Below are 17,457 nucleotides of genomic sequence, written 5' to 3'. Positions count from 1 at the left end.
CCCAAAACATCACTGCTCTAGAGGAGATCTGCATGGAGGAATGGGCCAAATACCAGCAACAGTGTGTGAAAACCTTGTGAAGACTTACAGAAAATGTTTGAACTCTGTCATTGCCAACAAAGGGTATATAACAAAGTATTGAGATAACTGTTGTTATTGACCAAATACTTATTTTTCCACCATCATTTGCAAATAAATTCATTTAAAAATCCTACAATGTGATTTTCTGGATTTTTTTTCTTCTAATTTCTTCTGTCATAGTTGAAGTGTACCTATGATGAAAATTACAGGCCTCTCATCTTTTTAAGTGGGAGAACTTGCACAATTGGTGGCTGACTAAATACTTTTTTGCCCCACTGTGTGTGTGTGTTGTGTGTGTATATATATATTATTTTTTATACTTTAGTTGGTAAATATTTTCTTCGTATAAAAAAATATATAGTTATAGTACACACCGCTGCAGACCCCGGGAATATACACGGACGTGACGTTGACCGAAGAAATTTTCTGGGGAAGTAATGTGGTCGGCATTTAATGGTGAGGCATTCCAGATTGGGAGAACAAAAGGTTTTGAATTCCTGTACGTTACCACAGTCACACCATGAGTAGGTAATCATGAAACATACACCAGGAGAGTTCATTCTTCCTGTCAGCACAATGGATAAAGAACCCCACTGGCTGAATAGACAAGACAATATATCTGGGGAGAGAGATGATTCAGTAAAACAGTATGTTACAGTCCCTGATGTCTCTCTGGTAGGAGATCCTATCCTGGAGAATGTGCACTTTATAGTCCAGGGACTGAACGTTAGTGAGTAATATGCTGGGCAGAAGTGGATGGTATGCACGCCTCCCGAGTCTGACTAGGAGCTCCTTATTCCTCTTCTCCAGAATCAGGGTTTTAGTGCAGCCCCCGGGATGAATGGAACTGCCTCAGGGAGCTCAAACACAGGATCCAATTCAGAGAAGTCTCATTTCTGGTAGAATTTCTATTGACCGCCGATCTAATGTCCAAATGTTATTTTCGGCTGTAGGTAATAATTCAAAAAAACATTCTGAGTAAATAATGTGAGAAACAACAACAGTCCCACTCCTGCCAACCTATGTGTAACTGGTCTGGCTGTGTAGCTGTGTGTCGTGTTTGAAACCTAAAGGACAGCTCGTCGACAGTTTGATGTTATCCATTGATCTAGCATGGAGTAAATTAACTGCCCTACAAAAGACAAAACGCAGTAACTATGAATTTGGTCAAAATCTTTGATCGGTTGTAATGGTCAGGTGTATTATCTGATTAATGTGGTATTTAGTTTCCTGACACAAGAACAAGCCAATTGATCAGAATATATCATGGATAATCAAAAATTGCTGTCTGTCGAGACAAAAAGACTTTGAAGTCAGATTTTGCATTAAAAAAATGACCTATTAGTTCCACTGCAATAACTGCAGAATTTACAGTTGAAACCCTATAGCTGTCAGATCCACATCTTCAGTATTGTGACCAACAGTCACACAGAAAGAAATGCCATCTATCTATTTACTCAGGATCTTGCTGCACTGGAGATGACTAAACACAATCAAATCATGACCAACATCATTACCCAGTCATGATTGAATTCATAACCAAAAAGCTCTTTGACGAATCATGCATTAAAACAGTTGTGACTGGTACATCACACTGGTACATGCCATACAGCTGGCACTACCAGAGAAGCACACACACACAAACGGAAATGGTCGTGTTCAGACGATAATTAATGCTTCCTTGATTAACAATGATTAACAGCTTGCATGTGGGCACAAAAGTCTAGGTTAAAGTCCCTCTCTCAATGGACCTCCTTAGGGAAACAAATAAAACAGTGTGTCAAATACAGTAACAGTAATCCTATCCCATCCTACTGTCCCCAGCTTTTCATCGTCATGTCATCTTCTCTCAGTCATGTGTCTGTCACACTCTTATGACTGTTTATTCAGCCTGATTTTGGATGTCATATTTTGGTACTTCTTATTGGTCACGCAGCAGATTTCTAACAGATATTACTGCACAGTTGGCACCAGGGACACAAGCATTCTGCTACACCCCAATAACATCTGCTAAATACAGTGACAAATCAAATTGGACTTGATTTTGATTAGATAAAGCTATGTAATTCTTCTTCATACTCAATATCTGGATGATATAATTTAAGAGAGAAGAGCAGTAGTATACTTGCTCATACTGTCAAAAGACAGATGACATCCTCAATGCTGCGTTGGCTACTGTAGTGGAAGATAACAAGCAGACCGGTCTTGCCTGTTCTTAACTATTGTGGTGATGTGGGTAAGAATGCTACACTGTAAAACACAGAGAATCTGACTGGTAAAAACACACCATTTAGAGTCAGGAATGAACTTTCAGGTTCTTTCTGAAACACATCTTGGCATGACAAATATGAACATAGCCAAGAGAGAAAAAACCTGAAGAGTGAGGAAGAATCTTCCTTATGAAGTAGACTGACAGAGCAATGATCAAGTTATTTCAATACTTTTGAGAAAACAACAGTGGAAAATGTTTGTTGACTTACCCTGTCACAAGGTCGGCTGAGAACAAAGGCTCTGCCAATGCTGTGTATATTGTCAGGATGCTGGATGCCTCTGTAACATGACAGAGCAGCCGAAAGTTGGAACCAGTAAAGGGGCAGGACAGCAGAACAGTAGCCACAATATAAATTCAAGAGAGATAGTGAAAGAGAGAGAGGGAGGGGGGGTGGAGGGAGGGAAAGAGAAGGGGGAGAGAGGGAGGGAAAGAGAGAGGAAGGGAAAGAGGGGGAGAGGAAGGGAGGGAAAGACAGAGAGGAAGGGGGGGAGGTAGGGAGCGAGAGGAAGGGGGGGGGGGGCGGTAGAGCGCGAGAGGAGGGGGGGGCGGTAGAGAGCGAGAGGAAGGGGGGGGGGGCGGTAGAGAGCGAGAGGAAGGGGGGGCGGTAGAGAGCGAGAGGAAGGGGGGGCGGTAGAGAGCGAGAGGAAGGGGAGAGGTAGAGAGAGATGGGGGGGTAAAGAGAGATAGGGGAGTAAAGAGATAGGGAGGGGGGTAGAGAGAGATTAAAAATAACAGTTAATGGTGCTGAATAATATGGTGTGTGCCAATCCTCCCCAACAGAACATTCTGATTACGATTTCAAAATGAACCAGTATCTGGAATATTTAAAATTTTTGTGAAATGTTTAATTGAACCTTTATTTAACTAAACAAATCAGTTAAGAACAAATTATTATTTACAATGGCGGCCTACCGGGGAACAGTGGGTTAACTGTCTCGTTCAGGGGCAGAACGACAGATTTTTACCATGTCTGCTCGGGGATTCGATCCAGCAACCTTTCGGTTACTGGCCCAACCACTTGGCTACCTGCCGCCTCAAATTACTGGACTCGGTTGTGTCTATCCCTGAATTCAGTCAGTAAGTTTTCGAATAAAATGCTTCAGCACAACATGTTAACACATTTTAAAAACAGATTAATACATTACCTTGTCGAGTAAAGGTATAAATAGAGCGTAATCTTGAAGTTAGTGTTCTGTTCGCTCAATCCGTTTATGTTCAGTGGAGGTTAATTCCCGAAAGAAATCGGTCCGTGTATTGTCAGTTCATTGGTTATACCATTGAAATCAGGAAGTGAAAAACCGAAATCGTTCATTTGATCACCTACGGCTGTACGCGCGCCCAGCAGACATTATGATAACTTTTCCGTGCGTTTCTGCCAATTATGCAATGTCAGGGCATTGCTTCACTTAAAGTAATATAACACTAAAATGTTCACGTCATTGTTTTTATGTTGTTTTCTATCATATCGTATATTGAATGAAGATGTGACAAACAGGCCTACAATAGCCTACTATAATATCTAGCCTGGGCTACTCAATAACATAAAATATGTATTTGACATTATTTGTTTAAAATTTTTACAGCACATGACATCAGGAATGTTATGTTCAAAACCTCTAAAAATGATATCAGGTTAGAATCTCAAAGATATGCAATTAGACCAATTTAGCTCAAAGTAAGTTTTGGATATGATGACAGTGAGTCAGTCACTGCACCTTTACCTCCACCCTGTATAAGCTCACTGAAAGGATGCCATCACTTCAGAATGAAACGAAAGCCTAATGGGCTCGAGTTGTAGGCCTGAAGTTCTATTTGGCATCCAGTCTGTTATGGATAGGGAGAATAGAGTTTGCCGCCTTGTAGTCCTAACAACTGGAAATGAGTTACCTCTGGTTCATTCAGCCATTCCTATGGGGAAAAGAATAGGGTTTTGGGATAAACGATGAAAATAAGGTCTGAGGTTAACACAGACTCTTATATATTTTGTTTTATGAGATAATCAATCATGACCTTTAGGTATTATGTTCTTTATGTGCTTTTTTAAAATGACATAAATGCTTACAAATTCACAAGTGACGGTAACTGATAAAAAATGATCTCATAGAACAAAACGTATAAAATCTCATAAGCCTGTGTTCCCACAGACCTTATTTTCTGAGTTAATCTAAAAACCCTCCAAAAACTCCATTCATTTTCCCATAGGCTTTGTCCACCGAACCATGGCAGAGTTAGGGCCCACAAAAATACGCCATTACTATTTCTCTCTATGTGTAGCTAGACACCATTTCCTGTCAATGGGTAAGCATCAATTGACTCTGTCTGGTTACCATAAGAACCATAATTTATTGCGTTTTCAACAAATTACAACGTGACAGATTACAGTTGGCAATTTAAACATTTTATTCCAACATTGCCATTTGAATTTTAAACAATGTACAGTAGTATTTAGACAACAGAAAAAACATTGCCTGAAATTCTAAAATGTTCCACTGAATGCAGTAAAAAAGAATATACACAGGAATATCACAAATCCCAAAACTGCATAGGTTGAGGAGAAAGACCCAAAGAACCCAATGGAGACATGTCCTTGGTTTTTCAAGATGATGGAACAATGGGGATTACATTAGGATTAAGACAACAGCCTAGTCAATCTGCTGCTCCATATGTTCACAGGACATAAAATAACAAGTCATATTAATAATAGCATACTTATAGAAGATTAATAATTCATGTCTGAGGAAAAACAGTGTAGGCATTTATAGTGGTTTATGAAATGTTGGCATTCTCCAGGAGTTAGTCTTACCTAAATAAAAAAAGGTTGCATTTATAATGTAAGTCTTCTATCCACAGTACATCAGATGTCTTCTATAAAAACACTGTCATTCCTTGTAACAATAACAGAGGAACAGTTCGCAAACCAGCCTCCCAATCAATGTCCTTAGAAATAGATGTCGACATGTAAATGTACAGTTGTGGCCAAATATATTGGCACCCTTGCACTTCTCTTAAATAATTCCCAATTTCTTCTCAATTTTTTTTAAATAAAACATTTAGTAACCACTAACTCAACATTGCAGAACCAATTAGATTTTTGTAAACTTAAGTTTACAATTTAATTGAATAAAGACAAATGGCATCGACTAAATTGTCACCCATAGCTAGTACTTGGTTGCACAGACTTTGGCCAATATAACTGCAGACAAACACTTCTTGTAGCCACCAATGAGCTTGCTGCACCTTTCAACTGGCAATTTGGCCCACTTTTCAGCAGCAAACTGCTGTAATTCTTCAATATTTGAGGGGTGCCCTCAAACAAATGCTGTTTTCAGATTTTGCCATAGGTTTTTGATGTTTCAGATCTGGACTCTTCTTCGTTGGCCACTCCAGAACAGTTCAGCATCCCTTCTTAACCATTCCTGGATGCTTTGTGATGTTGGTGTTTGGGGTTGTTGTCCTGCTGGGAAGACCCAGAACTTTCAATGGAGACCCAATTTTTGGACAATGGGTTGAACGTGGAACAAAACACCCACCTGATAACCTCTAGTGCCAAAGAGCTCCGATTTTGTTTCATTGGTCCACAGAACATTTCCCCCAGGATTTATGCTCTTTTAGGTGGATTTTTGTTCAATAGGGCTTTCTTTTGTCTCTTTCAGCAGTGGGGTCTTTCTATATTTACCAATGACCAAGTTAAGCATTCAAAGAAAAAAAACTCCCTAATATCAATTATATGGGAAGGTTTAATCATACTGTGGGATTGTGTACTGGGGGACTTGAAAGTGTGCAAGACATCATGAAATCAAGGTGTTTTGGAGTGCAATGTTCGAAAAACTGTCTCTCTGATAAATGTTGGATGTGGGTCATCCAGTATGACAACCACAACAAACACAGATAAAAAGCAACAAGAAGAAACGCTGGACTGCCCTGGAGTGGTTAGTCAAGAGTCCAAATCTGAATCGCTGAAATCATCAGTTGGTGGAGGGCACCCATCAAACATGAAAGAATTAGAGTAGTTTGCTGCTGAAGAGTGGGCCAAATTGCCAGTAGATAGATGCAGCAAACGACAAGAAGCCTTTGTTGGCAATGGCTGTGCAACCAAGTACGAGCTGGGTGACAATTTTGTCAATACCATTTTTCTTTAATTTCTCAATTAAAATTGTTTAAAAAAGTTTGCAAAAATGAAATGGGTTCTGCAATGTTGAAAATCCAATAACAAGTTGTGAAGACCAATCTTTTTTTCAATTTAAACGTATTTAGGAAGAAATAGGGAATAAGTTAAGAAAAGTGCAAGGGTGCCAATATATTTGGCCAACTGTATGATTCAGTTTTGATAGCAGTTGAGCAATTGAGTTTTGACTACAGTTTTTGATAGCAAAAATATAATCAGACACCCCTTTATAGGTTATATAAAAAGGTCTTCTCTTATTCTGACCAGATGAATAGATTGTTTTCAATACGAGTCATTGTTTATTTTTTTTGATTGCAGAGTACCACAGAGCTTAGTTTTACAGATAGATGGAAACAATATGAACACAACGTATAAAGATAAAAGTGGAACAAATAAGGATGTAATTATATAAAGAAAATACTCCACTTTCTTCACCAAAAGATGTACCATAGACATGAGGGCCAGTGGTAGAATGATGCTGAAAATAGACAAGACAAACCAAAAGTATCTTTAAAAATTAATAAATTACCAACAGGATATATACAAAAATATTAGCAATGAAGATATTTATGTACAATTTCCCAATGACCGTGGATATTCAAAATGCCAATTCAGCTTCCCAAGCCACTGGAAAGCTCAGTCCTCATATCTTCAGAATCATCTCTCCATCATTCAATGAAAACAAAACCACATTAATTACCTCCAAAATGACCAGCAGCTGCACTGATAACACTTTTCAAAGAATACATTGTGAAAGGTCTTTACTCCTTTCCTGAAAATAACTGAAAACCATTGCAGAACATTGACTGGGTTTTAATCTGAATGTTTGAACAACCAAAGACTTAAAATGTATTCCTTATATATTGGATGGAAAATGGATGGTATTATTAGGTATGCAGTACACAAGTGTTTGAGCATGATTCACAAATAAGTCGATTATCATTGAAGTATATAATTACAGGAAAACGCTTATTGAACTTCGTAGATATAAAAAGTTAATCAAGAGTAATAAAAATACACTTTAAACAATAGAAGAGAGTAGAAAATAGTTGTTTTGATCATTGGCACAAAAACATTGCAGCAGAATTCATGGTCCCAGTCCTGAGAGGAGACTGTGTTCATCAGTAGCCTTTTGTCTTCTTCTAGAAAAGTTGTAAATAGAGAATGCAAATAAACAAACAAATCATTCCCATCTCCTCTTCTTTAGGGGTGCCTGAAGAGGTGTTCCATGTATAGAAAGTCTCTGCGAAGTCGAAGTGCCGCCCACCTCGGCCAACTTCTCAAACTGTCAGTAGTACCATAAATGCTTAGTCAAGAATGGCTACAATGTAGAGGAGAAATATTCACCTGAAATGCCTGTGACCTGATAATAATGTCAAATATTCCAGTTATTCAGGTTTGATAACTAAATTAATAAAAAACACAACATACAGTAAGTGATATCCTGAAAAAAGTACCCCTCAGAGTTACTTCTCAAGCAGACTGTGGGTATAGATTGGAAGACAGTGCCCAGCATACCACAACAAGAAAACATCCTCAAACATCCTCATTATAGAAAGGAACCAATTGGAATATGAGAAGTCAGTCGATTATTTAGTCCTCCAAAGGTGTAGCTATAAAGAGATGCATTGAAGTGGTGCATACAGTAGGTGGCTACTCGTGTCAAATGTCTGACGTTGTGCGGTAACTCCAAACGCATCGTCAATAGGAGCATACAGTAACTGACAGGCATGAACACAACTCAAAATTAACCAGTAGATTCCTACTGTCCTGTTCAAATCAGAATGATATCAATAAGATAACTAAATCATGATATCATCACAATGAATAATGCTAATGGTAGTAATGAGTGTGTGTGTGGCCATTGGTAGTTCAGTTCCAGGTGCACAACAGAGGTCAGAGCTTCAGAGGTTAGTTTGGTTGTATCCAGAGCACTGTTCCTCTCTTCCACCCTGAGCCCTGCTACAGCACTACAGGTTCTCTCCAGGCTGGTACTGGGGCTCAGTGGAGGTGAAGTAGTCTTCCAGGAAGCCCTGCAGGTACTCAAAGGTGGGCCGCTCCTCGGCGTCCTTCCTCCAGCAGGTCAACATGAGGTCGTGGAGGGACTCAGGGCACTCAGCTGGACAGGGCATCCTGTAACCACGCTCCACCTGGTCCAACACCTCCCGATTCACCATGCCTGGGCGAGGGAGTTGGAGACAGCGAGTGAGGGTGGAGGGAGAGAGAACACAAACATCAATATACAGGGACCACTCGCAGGCACAGAATGATTACCCCAAAGATACTCAGTCAACCTTCATGGTTTCAAAGGATAACAGTGTCATCACATAGGAAGTCTTGCTTGCCAGCACTGTGCGTCTTTGGCAAGAAGTCAAGGAATGTGCTCTGAGAGGGATAAGCAATTCGATTAAATATGGGATCTGTTAACTAAGTGACATTATAGAAGAGTCATGGTAGCTACCTGGATATGGTACTCTGCCTTTAGTGGCCAGCTCGGTCAGCAAGACCCCGAACGACCAGACATCAGACTTGATAGTGAAGCGGCCATACAGCGCAGCTTCAGGGGCTGTCCACTTGATGGGGAACTTTGCTCCTGCAACAAGAAAGAGAGACACACATTAAACTAGAGACATCTCAGTAATATCTAAGGACAGCATTCCAATTTGTCTGGAAACTGAAAGATTAAGAGTGAGGTGAGAGAGACAATAGAAAGAGAGAGATGGTAATCCACGCCCTCTAGTGGTCTTACCCTGCCTGGCGGTGTACTCGTTGTCTTCTATTAGGCGGGCCAGGCCGAAATCAGCCACTTTACACACCATGTTGTCTCCCACTAGGATGTTGGCAGCCCTGAGGTCTCTGTGAACGTAGTTCATCCTCTCTACGTACGCCATCCCTGAGGCAATCTGAAGAGGAGACAGGTTTAGCTTTGATTGACAGTGTGTCTGTGTGTGTGAGAGAGAAGGGGTATAATTTGACTAGACAGTATTTTCCATATCTAAACTCTCTTACCTGTGAGGCCATGTCTACCAGCTGAGGAAGGCGGAGCATCTTGCCCATGTCTCCCTTCAGGAAGTCCAATAAGCTCCCTTGTCCCATGTACTCAGTAACAATATAGATGGGTTCTTCAGACACCACAGCATAGAGCTGGACAAGCTTCTCATGTCTCAGCTTCTTCATGACCTGAGCCTCCTGGAGGAAGGCCTCGGGGGACATGGTACCCGTCTTCAGGGTCTTGATTGCTACCCGCGTCGTACCATTCCACGTGCCTTCACAGACAAAGGTTACACAGTTATGTCATTGAAGTTCCAATTGTCATCAGATCATGTTTTTTAAAATAATGCCAACTGCCAAGGAAAATGTTTTGATGCAATGATTAATGCACTCTATAGACATTTGAGGTCCTCTACATGGCAATTCCCCGTGCTTTGTCAGATCAGTTTAGGGAGTCGGCTGAAGTTCAGGAGAATCACACTGATTCCTACAGTAGCTGATTAAATCCCAAAGACAGTAGTGATAGTGGAGAGAGACGGTCTTACCCATCCAGACCTCTCCGAAGCATCCCTGTCCCAGTTTGAGGTCGAGGCGGAGGGAGTCCCTGGGGATCTCCCAGGCATCACGTGCTAGGCCCTGGGTCTGAGGCTTCAGTACGGGACACACCTCTGTCAGACAGTGGCACAGTCCGTCTGCATGCTCTGAGAGGAAGGGAAGTAAACATGGTGAGCTTCAATATCATCTTCTGGTAGTGTTACTGTTAGTTGTTCTTCACATGTACAGCAGTAGAGTTTCCATTTTCTATTTTAATTTAGAAAGAATGACTCACTGTGGTAGTGTGCGACCAGCTGCTGTAGGTTGTTAAACTGAGTGCGTGAGGTGATGTAGAACCCTCCACTGTCCAGCTTCCTGATCTTGTAATGTTTCACGTTCAGCCCTTTAGTGTTGTCATAGTCCAAGACTGACAGACAGTAGGCACCTGGGGAGGGGAACATAAGAGAGGAAATCAGTAAAGAAAGCAAGATAACCTTGGAGTGGAAATATTGCTTCCTCCTTTATTATTCATTCCATTAGCTGATGCCTTAGGAGACTTCTAGTCTTCCTGAGTTCCAAAGGAAGAGGAGTTTGAATGGGTCCTTTTGTGTTGATAAGTTCCTTTCCCTTGTGACAAGTCCCACAAAAACTAAGCAGTAGCCAGTCTCTCACCAGAGGGCAGCACCAGCCCAGTGAGCCAGCCTGATGATTGAACTCAAAGCCTGGGAATTCTCCCCTCCTTCCCTCTGTTTGAACTAGGCGGTAGGGCTTGTGGTTCTCGAACAGAGCCAACATGATTCCTTATTCTACATGTTATCGCGAGGCATGTTTGTTCTACATAACATATTTCTATCTGAACACTTGTTCCCCTCCGTTTTTCCCTGCTGAACACGCCCCTGGGTCTACAATGACCTACTTCTGTCCCACTCAGTCACCGAGGCCCCCCCACTGCTCCCACTCAGCTACCAGCAGGGTATCCCCCCCCGTTCCCCTTTTTACCCTCCCTCTCTACGTTGAGCTTGGCCACGCACGCACACAGACCATGGAGAGTGTGTAATATTACCATGGCAGTGCAGTATCAGAGGCATCACATCTAACCTTTCCCCAGTTGCCCTAATGCTTCACTGTCTAAAACAGCATTCATCTAGCAAACAACACAGCAAGGCACAAGAACTAGAACAGTGAGGAACAATGTCTTATCAGACAGTGCACTGTTTTTTCATTTGTCAATTTTAAATTAAGATGTGCTTCCCCAATCTCTATTCTTATCTTACAAATCAGTTTTTTATTGATAAAAAAAGCTGCAAACAGCTACTTCAAAAAGAACATGTTTACACAGCTACACCGCTTCATCCCAAGAAAAAGGACAATGCCAATGGGCCGGCATTCCAGTGTGGTCTTAATTGTCAAATAGAGGCTTTGTGATGTGTTTCCACTGGAGATGCTAGCCTTAGACACTCACCTTTGGTGGTCTCGCTCTCTCTCACCAAGAACGTTCCTTTCCTGTTCTCCAGACCCAACAAGAGCCGCTCCGAATCGCGACGTGTGATCTTCCCAAAATACCACCTAGGGAAGAGAGGGGAGAGAGCACGAGACACGGGGACCAGGTTGAGAGGAGGGGAAAAGGTGTGTCTTTGTGAGAGAGAGGGAGAGAGAACCGCCCGTGCTGGTTTCTGAAAATAAGTGACTTGTAAACTCCTTCTGTGCATGCCCCAATCAAATAAGTATTGCATTCTGATTACTTCCCCTTACCTGGAAGCCATAGGCAATCTGAGATGACTGGTAGGATAAAGGTAAGAAATGGAATCATTACACAGTTTGTTTGTGTTATTGTAATGTGTGTCTATGCATGTCAGCTTGTACAGTATGTACGCCTTCAAGGTGCATTCCATTTTCAATTAAATACATAGAGAGAGAAGAAAAGGCCGGAAGGATAAATAGATAAGAGAGAGAGAGGGAGGGATTTACTCTTCTGCCTGGATGGAGTCGGAGGGAGCCACATAATTGCTGGGGATGTAACCGCTTTCTCCCGTAGTCAGAGATCGAGCCAGCCACCAGTCCCCTTCTCTGTGGAGACAAGGATAACAGAATATCACTGGCGTTCTACTTTACACAGAGGGATTCTACTTCACTTGGAGTGATTCTAAAGAAAAACGAACACACATTCCTCATGAGTAGACTCAACAACAGGAGGAGATTATTTACAATATCCATAGATTACAGGGCGGTTTCCAGGACTGGTCCTAGGAAATCAGCCCTACAACTACTAGGAATACTAATGGAATGGATCCACAAGGGATTCAAACACCAAAGTGCACTGCGACACAATTAACCAAATGCAGGGAAGTTATCATTATGTGAACCAGCTACTATAATGCGTTAGTGACATGAACACACTGAGACACAAACACACATAGTACATTCACAACGGGACACACACACACAGTACATTTACATGAAGGACACACAAAGACAACATAAGCATCACTAACCTGCTGTTCAACTTTCTCCTAAATACAATTATGAAGGTATGCGATGGAGAAATAGTTTGGGGAGATAGAGAGGAGATGCGAAGGGGGTGGGTTGGGTTAAAAAAAAGAGACAGAAAGCGTGTTAGCAAAGTCGATTTGTAGAGATACAGTGAACAGAACAGAAGACTCATTACAACAGTAGTTATCCACCACACCCTCATCCCAACACTACAGCGGAAGTTATAGGCCTAGCTCACCATTAAACCAGAAGTTGGTATAAAGCTTTCACATCAAAGCAGGGTTTTCATTGATTTTATAGACAGAAGAGACTAAAAGCAGCAATATTTAAAACAGAGAACAGAAGAGGTGATTTGAAGCACAAAAATGTGGTGTAGACCTAATATCAAATTTCAAGAAAGCCTAATGATACATATCAAGTGCAGAAATCATAACATTTTACATTGACATATTAGTAATTTAGCAGACGCTCTTATCCAGAGTGACTTTAAGGAGCAATTAGCGTTAAGTGCCTTGCTCAAGGGCACGTCAACCAATTTCGAACGATCGACCTTTCAGTTACTGGCTCTTAACCGCTAGGCTACCTGCCACCCCTAAGCTACCTAAAACTAAGACAATGGGTTTGGGTCATAAATAAGAAATGATAATGAAACATTCTCTGTTTTTATCATCTCGGGGGGTTCACTAGTTTTATGTGTTTGACCTGGGTAACACTGTAGGTCCTGTGTGGCTCAGTTGCTAGAGCATATTGCTTGCAACGCCAAGGTTGTTCGATTCCCACGGGGGACCAGTACGAAAAATAATTAAAATGCACGCGCTCACTACTGTAAGTCGCTATAGATAAGAGCGTCTGCTAAATTACAAAACATATAAAAATGTAAACACTAAGAGTAAAGATGCATCAGCTTCAGTGGTGAATATTATTATTATTATAATAACAACAACAAACTATCCTTATATTGTCCTCAGCTCAGGCCTTCTAGGTCAACACTTGTTATAGCTGCAGTATTGGGGGCTCACTAGAATAATATGGTCCACTGCACTTCTATTGATCAGACGCATCACAGACTGAGTCCCTATGATTGGGTTACATTATCAGAATGAATGAACAGTCATTTTTATCATTTGAACAAGTACATTTTAGTTATTAAGCAGAAACTCTTATCAAGCAATCAGTGCATTCAACTAAGGTACAACAAAAAAAAGGGGCTAGTTGCAACAAAATAAATATCAGCCTCCAAGTAGAAGCACCAGTGAGACATACAGCTGTGCTTTTGTGAATGAGAAAAAAGTACATCTACAACAAAACCCTGCCTTATGAAGGGAGTCTGTTCCTATGGTTACAGGCTGTACAGAGGGGGGACTGACACGCGGTTTGGGGGCAGAACAGCCAGCCAGCGCAGTGAGAGAGCAGTCATGCAGAGTACAGTGTGTGTATACAATGGGTGGATCGAATCCTGAATGTTGATTGGTTAAAAGGGCATTCCAGCCAGTGTCTATTCCACAAGTTACCACCTGCTAAATCTATGATGTTAAAATTACGTTAAAATGCCTATTTACTCTGTTCCATCTGACTGCGCAATCCACAGTCTCATCAGCCCAGCCAGGCAATTTATAAACTTGATCTCCACTATAAAAAGCATCTAGACATTATCTCACATTTCTTTTATACTAAATCAGATCAAAGTTGATTTGTCACGTGCACCTTACAGTGAAATGCTTACTTACAAGCTCTAACCAATAGTCTAAAAAAGGTATTAGGTGAACAATAGGTAGGTAAAGAAATAAAACAACAGTAAAAAGACAGGCTATATACTGTACAGTAGCGAGGCTACATACAGACACCGGTTAGTCAGGCTGATTGAGGTAGTATGTACATGTAGATCTGATTAAAGTGACTATGCATATATGATGAACAGAGAATAGCAGTAGCGTAAAAGAGGGGTTGGCGGGTGGTGGGACACAATGCAGATAGCCCGGTTAGCCAATGTGCGGGAGCACTGGTTGGTCGGCCCAATTGAGGTAGTATGTACATGAATGTATAGTTAAAGTGACTATGCATATATGATTAACAGAGAGTAGCAGCAGCGTAAAAAGAGCGGGCGGCACACAATGCAAATAGTCCGGGTAGCCATTTGATTACCTGTTCAGGAGTCTTATGGCTTGGGGGTAAAAACTGTGGAGAAGCCTTTTTGTCCTAGACTTGGCACTCCGGTAACATTTAGTTTTCAACAGAGACTTGTATAAACCTTGCTGTCCGTCTCTACAACATTTGCAACATTGTTTCAATATTCAAATTTGATCTCCAGCTGTCGCATAGTAATGAACGTGATGAGACAGACATGCAGGCAGCTTTTTGAAGTGCAGTAAGTTTGCAGTCTTTCCAGCTTCAGTTTGCTGTATTGTTGAATAGCTCCTCTCAACAACAATGTCCTGACAAGAGAGCACATTTTCTATGCCAGGTAAAATCACGCCTCATTAGCTCATTGTTATGGATGTCTCCAAATAAATGTCACTAGAAAACAGCCTAAACAAATGCAAATGCAGCTACTGTTGTTATTCTGGCCGCACTGTTCGACGTGACTGTAAGTTAGCCGTAGTTGGCTAGCTAGCAAGCAAGGGATAAGAACGTTGCCAGCCAGTTTGGCAACAGAAAACATTTAGAACAAACAACTGGGTCGCGTCCAGATACAGAACAAAAAGACTGAACGTATCTGTCAACCGAACGGATGGAAGGAAGAACAACCAGCCGGCTGGGGTAGCAACCCTAGATGTGTCGGGACTATATCTTGTGGAAGGATGAAATAGTATGAATAAATTATCACTTATAATGAAAATATGTCAATCATTATTTGAATATGTTGGTAAACTGTTGTATAAAAGTGATTATGCCCTTGAAGCTAGTGTTTGGAGTATATATTGGCACGGTTCCAATATATCCTCCAAACACCGGCTTAACTCTATTTCTTAAACTGCATTGTTGGTTAAGGGCTTGTATGTAAGCATCTTACGGAAAGGGCTACACCTGTTGTATTCAGCGCATGTAAAGAATACAATTTGATATGCGTCTATCCATGTAGGTGTGACATTATCCTCATCCCAGTGTGTGTGTGTGGTGTTGCCTCACGTGTTGTTTACTATCTGTAGCCGCTCGCCCTTCCTGAAAGACAGATCAGAGGCAGTGCGAGACTCGTAGTCATACAGCGCCACGAACGTAGTCACTCCTCCTGTGGGGGAGAGAGCAGACAGACACTTATCTCAAGGGAGAGGGTCATGAAATATTAAGTGATATAGCAATACCATGTTTAAAAATACACCATATGTACGATTCAGATATCCCCCAGTAAACTGTGTTTCAAATTGTACTAAATAAGATTTGCATATACTAGTCAGTAGCATCAAATATATGGCATCCAATGGAGCTTGAGACGTTTTATATAATAATAATTCCTTTAATGAAATTAATCATGTATTTCTATGCCATACTAGGTGGGGTACTAGGTGGGGTATCTGGGCCCTAGTGTCTTACCTGCAAGTGTCCCTCTGTTAGGAGACGTGACGCTACTGGTGGACTCTGCACCCCCAAACAGGGCCAGCTCCGGGGTATTGGTCAGGGGCTGAGTGGGCTGTCGTGTCCCGTCCACTGCAGGGTTCCGATTGGATGTGAGGGTGTGCTGGGCAGGGCTGAAGTTGAGGCTACCAGCCCCTCCTCCCGAGCTGACGTCTTTGGGCTTGCTTTTGGTTCCCCCCATGGCCTAGACCTATAAGACAAACAGACAGACGAATGAGCTTCTGCAATTCAATAAAAAAATATATACTAAAAGTGTCTATTGAAATAGAACACAGTTCGCTAGGCTTAGAATAGCTACAGTATTTTTTGCAAACTACCCTCTCACACTAGGCCTCCCCTCCTAGGCAGCTTAGCCGAGGGCAGGGCCAAGAGTGGAAACTGAAGTACATGTGAAGTCATACAGTTGCTATGTTCTAACCAGAGCAATACAGTATCATGTGCAGTAATCATACATGCTAAACCTAAGCTTCCCTAAGGATGGGCTTGTAGCTGCCACTCCTTAGCTACCAGATAGGAATCCATGGCTGAGACCCTGCCCCACTCCCATCCTCCTTATACCTGTCCCACCCCCATCCTCCCATATACCTGTCCCACCCCAATCCTCCATTTACCTGTCCCACCCCCATCCTCATGTCCCGTCCTCCATATACCTGTCCCACCCCATCCTCCACCCACCTGTCCCACTCCCATCCTCCACCCTCCTGTCCCACCCCCATCCTCCTTATACCTGTCCCACCCCCATCCTCCAGTCACCTGTCCCACCCCCATCCTCCAAACCACCTGTCCCCTTCCCATCCTCCATTTACCTGTCCTGTCCCACCCCCATATATCTGTCCCACCCCCATCCTCATTTCACCTGTCCCACCCTCATCCTCCAGTCACCTGTCCCACCCCCATCCTCCAAACCACCTGTCCCACCCCCATCCTCCATTTACCTGTCCCACCCCCATCCTCCACCTACCTGTCCCCTTCCCATCCTCCATATACCTGTCCTGTCCCACCCCCATATCTGTCCCACTCCCATCCTCCAGTCACCTATCCCACCCCCATCCTCCAGACACCTGTCCCACCCCCATCCTCCATTTACCTGTCCCACCCCCATCCTCCACACACCTGTCCCCTTCCCATCCTCCATATACCTGTCCTGTCCCACCCCCATATATCTGTCCCACCCCCATCATCCATTTACCTGTCCCACCCTCATCCTCCATATACCTGTCCCACACCATCCACCCCCACCATCCACCCCCTGCCACCACAGCAAACAGAGATGTTTCGTCCCCCCCCAAGAGAGATGATTGAAAATGAAATGCATGACATGGTGTTACAGAAATGACAATGGTCAAGAGCATGC

The 17,457-nt window shown here is 42.3% G+C and overlaps 2 protein-coding genes across 7 annotated transcripts in view; both read right to left on the bottom strand.

The window, feature by feature from the left end:
- LOC110532622 (F-actin-monooxygenase mical1) overlaps positions 1–3,741 on the bottom strand; it is a 45,850-nt gene extending 42,109 nt beyond the window's left edge. For 2 of the 3 annotated variants that reach the window (XM_021616681.3, XM_021616682.3), the window contains exons 1-2: positions 3,499–3,741; positions 2,562–2,631 (exon numbers count right to left, since the gene is read on the bottom strand). The gene's annotated coding sequence lies outside the window, so the exon portion shown is untranslated. Of the gene's footprint in view, positions 1–2,561; positions 2,695–3,498 lie in introns of those variants that run through there. The other variant, XM_090185159.1, reaches the window with a different exon arrangement.
- A 994-nt stretch (positions 3,742–4,735) lies between these two features.
- LOC110532620 (proto-oncogene tyrosine-protein kinase Src) overlaps positions 4,736–17,457 on the bottom strand; it is a 40,150-nt gene continuing 27,428 nt past the window's right edge. The window contains exons 2-13 of one of the 4 annotated variants that reach the window (XM_021616677.3): positions 16,062–16,293; positions 15,660–15,759; positions 12,536–12,553; positions 12,012–12,110; positions 11,796–11,822; positions 11,506–11,609; positions 10,339–10,488; positions 10,055–10,210; positions 9,528–9,784; positions 9,268–9,421; positions 8,980–9,111; positions 4,736–8,697 (exon numbers count right to left, since the gene is read on the bottom strand). In XM_021616677.3, the coding sequence (XP_021472352.1) occupies positions 8,489–8,697; positions 8,980–9,111; positions 9,268–9,421; positions 9,528–9,784; positions 10,055–10,210; positions 10,339–10,488; positions 11,506–11,609; positions 11,796–11,822; positions 12,012–12,110; positions 12,536–12,553; positions 15,660–15,759; positions 16,062–16,284 (1,629 nt within the window). In that variant the 5' untranslated portion in view covers positions 16,285–16,293 and the 3' untranslated portion in view covers positions 4,736–8,488. The remainder of the gene's footprint in view (positions 8,698–8,979; positions 9,112–9,267; positions 9,422–9,527; positions 9,785–10,054; positions 10,211–10,338; positions 10,489–11,505; positions 11,610–11,795; positions 11,823–12,011; positions 12,111–12,535; positions 12,554–15,659; positions 15,760–16,061; positions 16,294–17,457) is intronic. The other 3 variants (XM_021616679.3, XM_021616678.3, XM_021616680.3) reach the window with 3 other exon arrangements.

The sequence above is a fragment of the Oncorhynchus mykiss genome, chromosome 9, assembly GCF_057628025.1.
Source record: "Oncorhynchus mykiss isolate SJ-2025 chromosome 9, ASM5762802v1, whole genome shotgun sequence".
NCBI classification, from domain to species: domain Eukaryota; kingdom Metazoa; phylum Chordata; class Actinopteri; order Salmoniformes; family Salmonidae; genus Oncorhynchus; species Oncorhynchus mykiss.
This window is presented reverse-complemented; position numbering and strand designations above follow the sequence as displayed.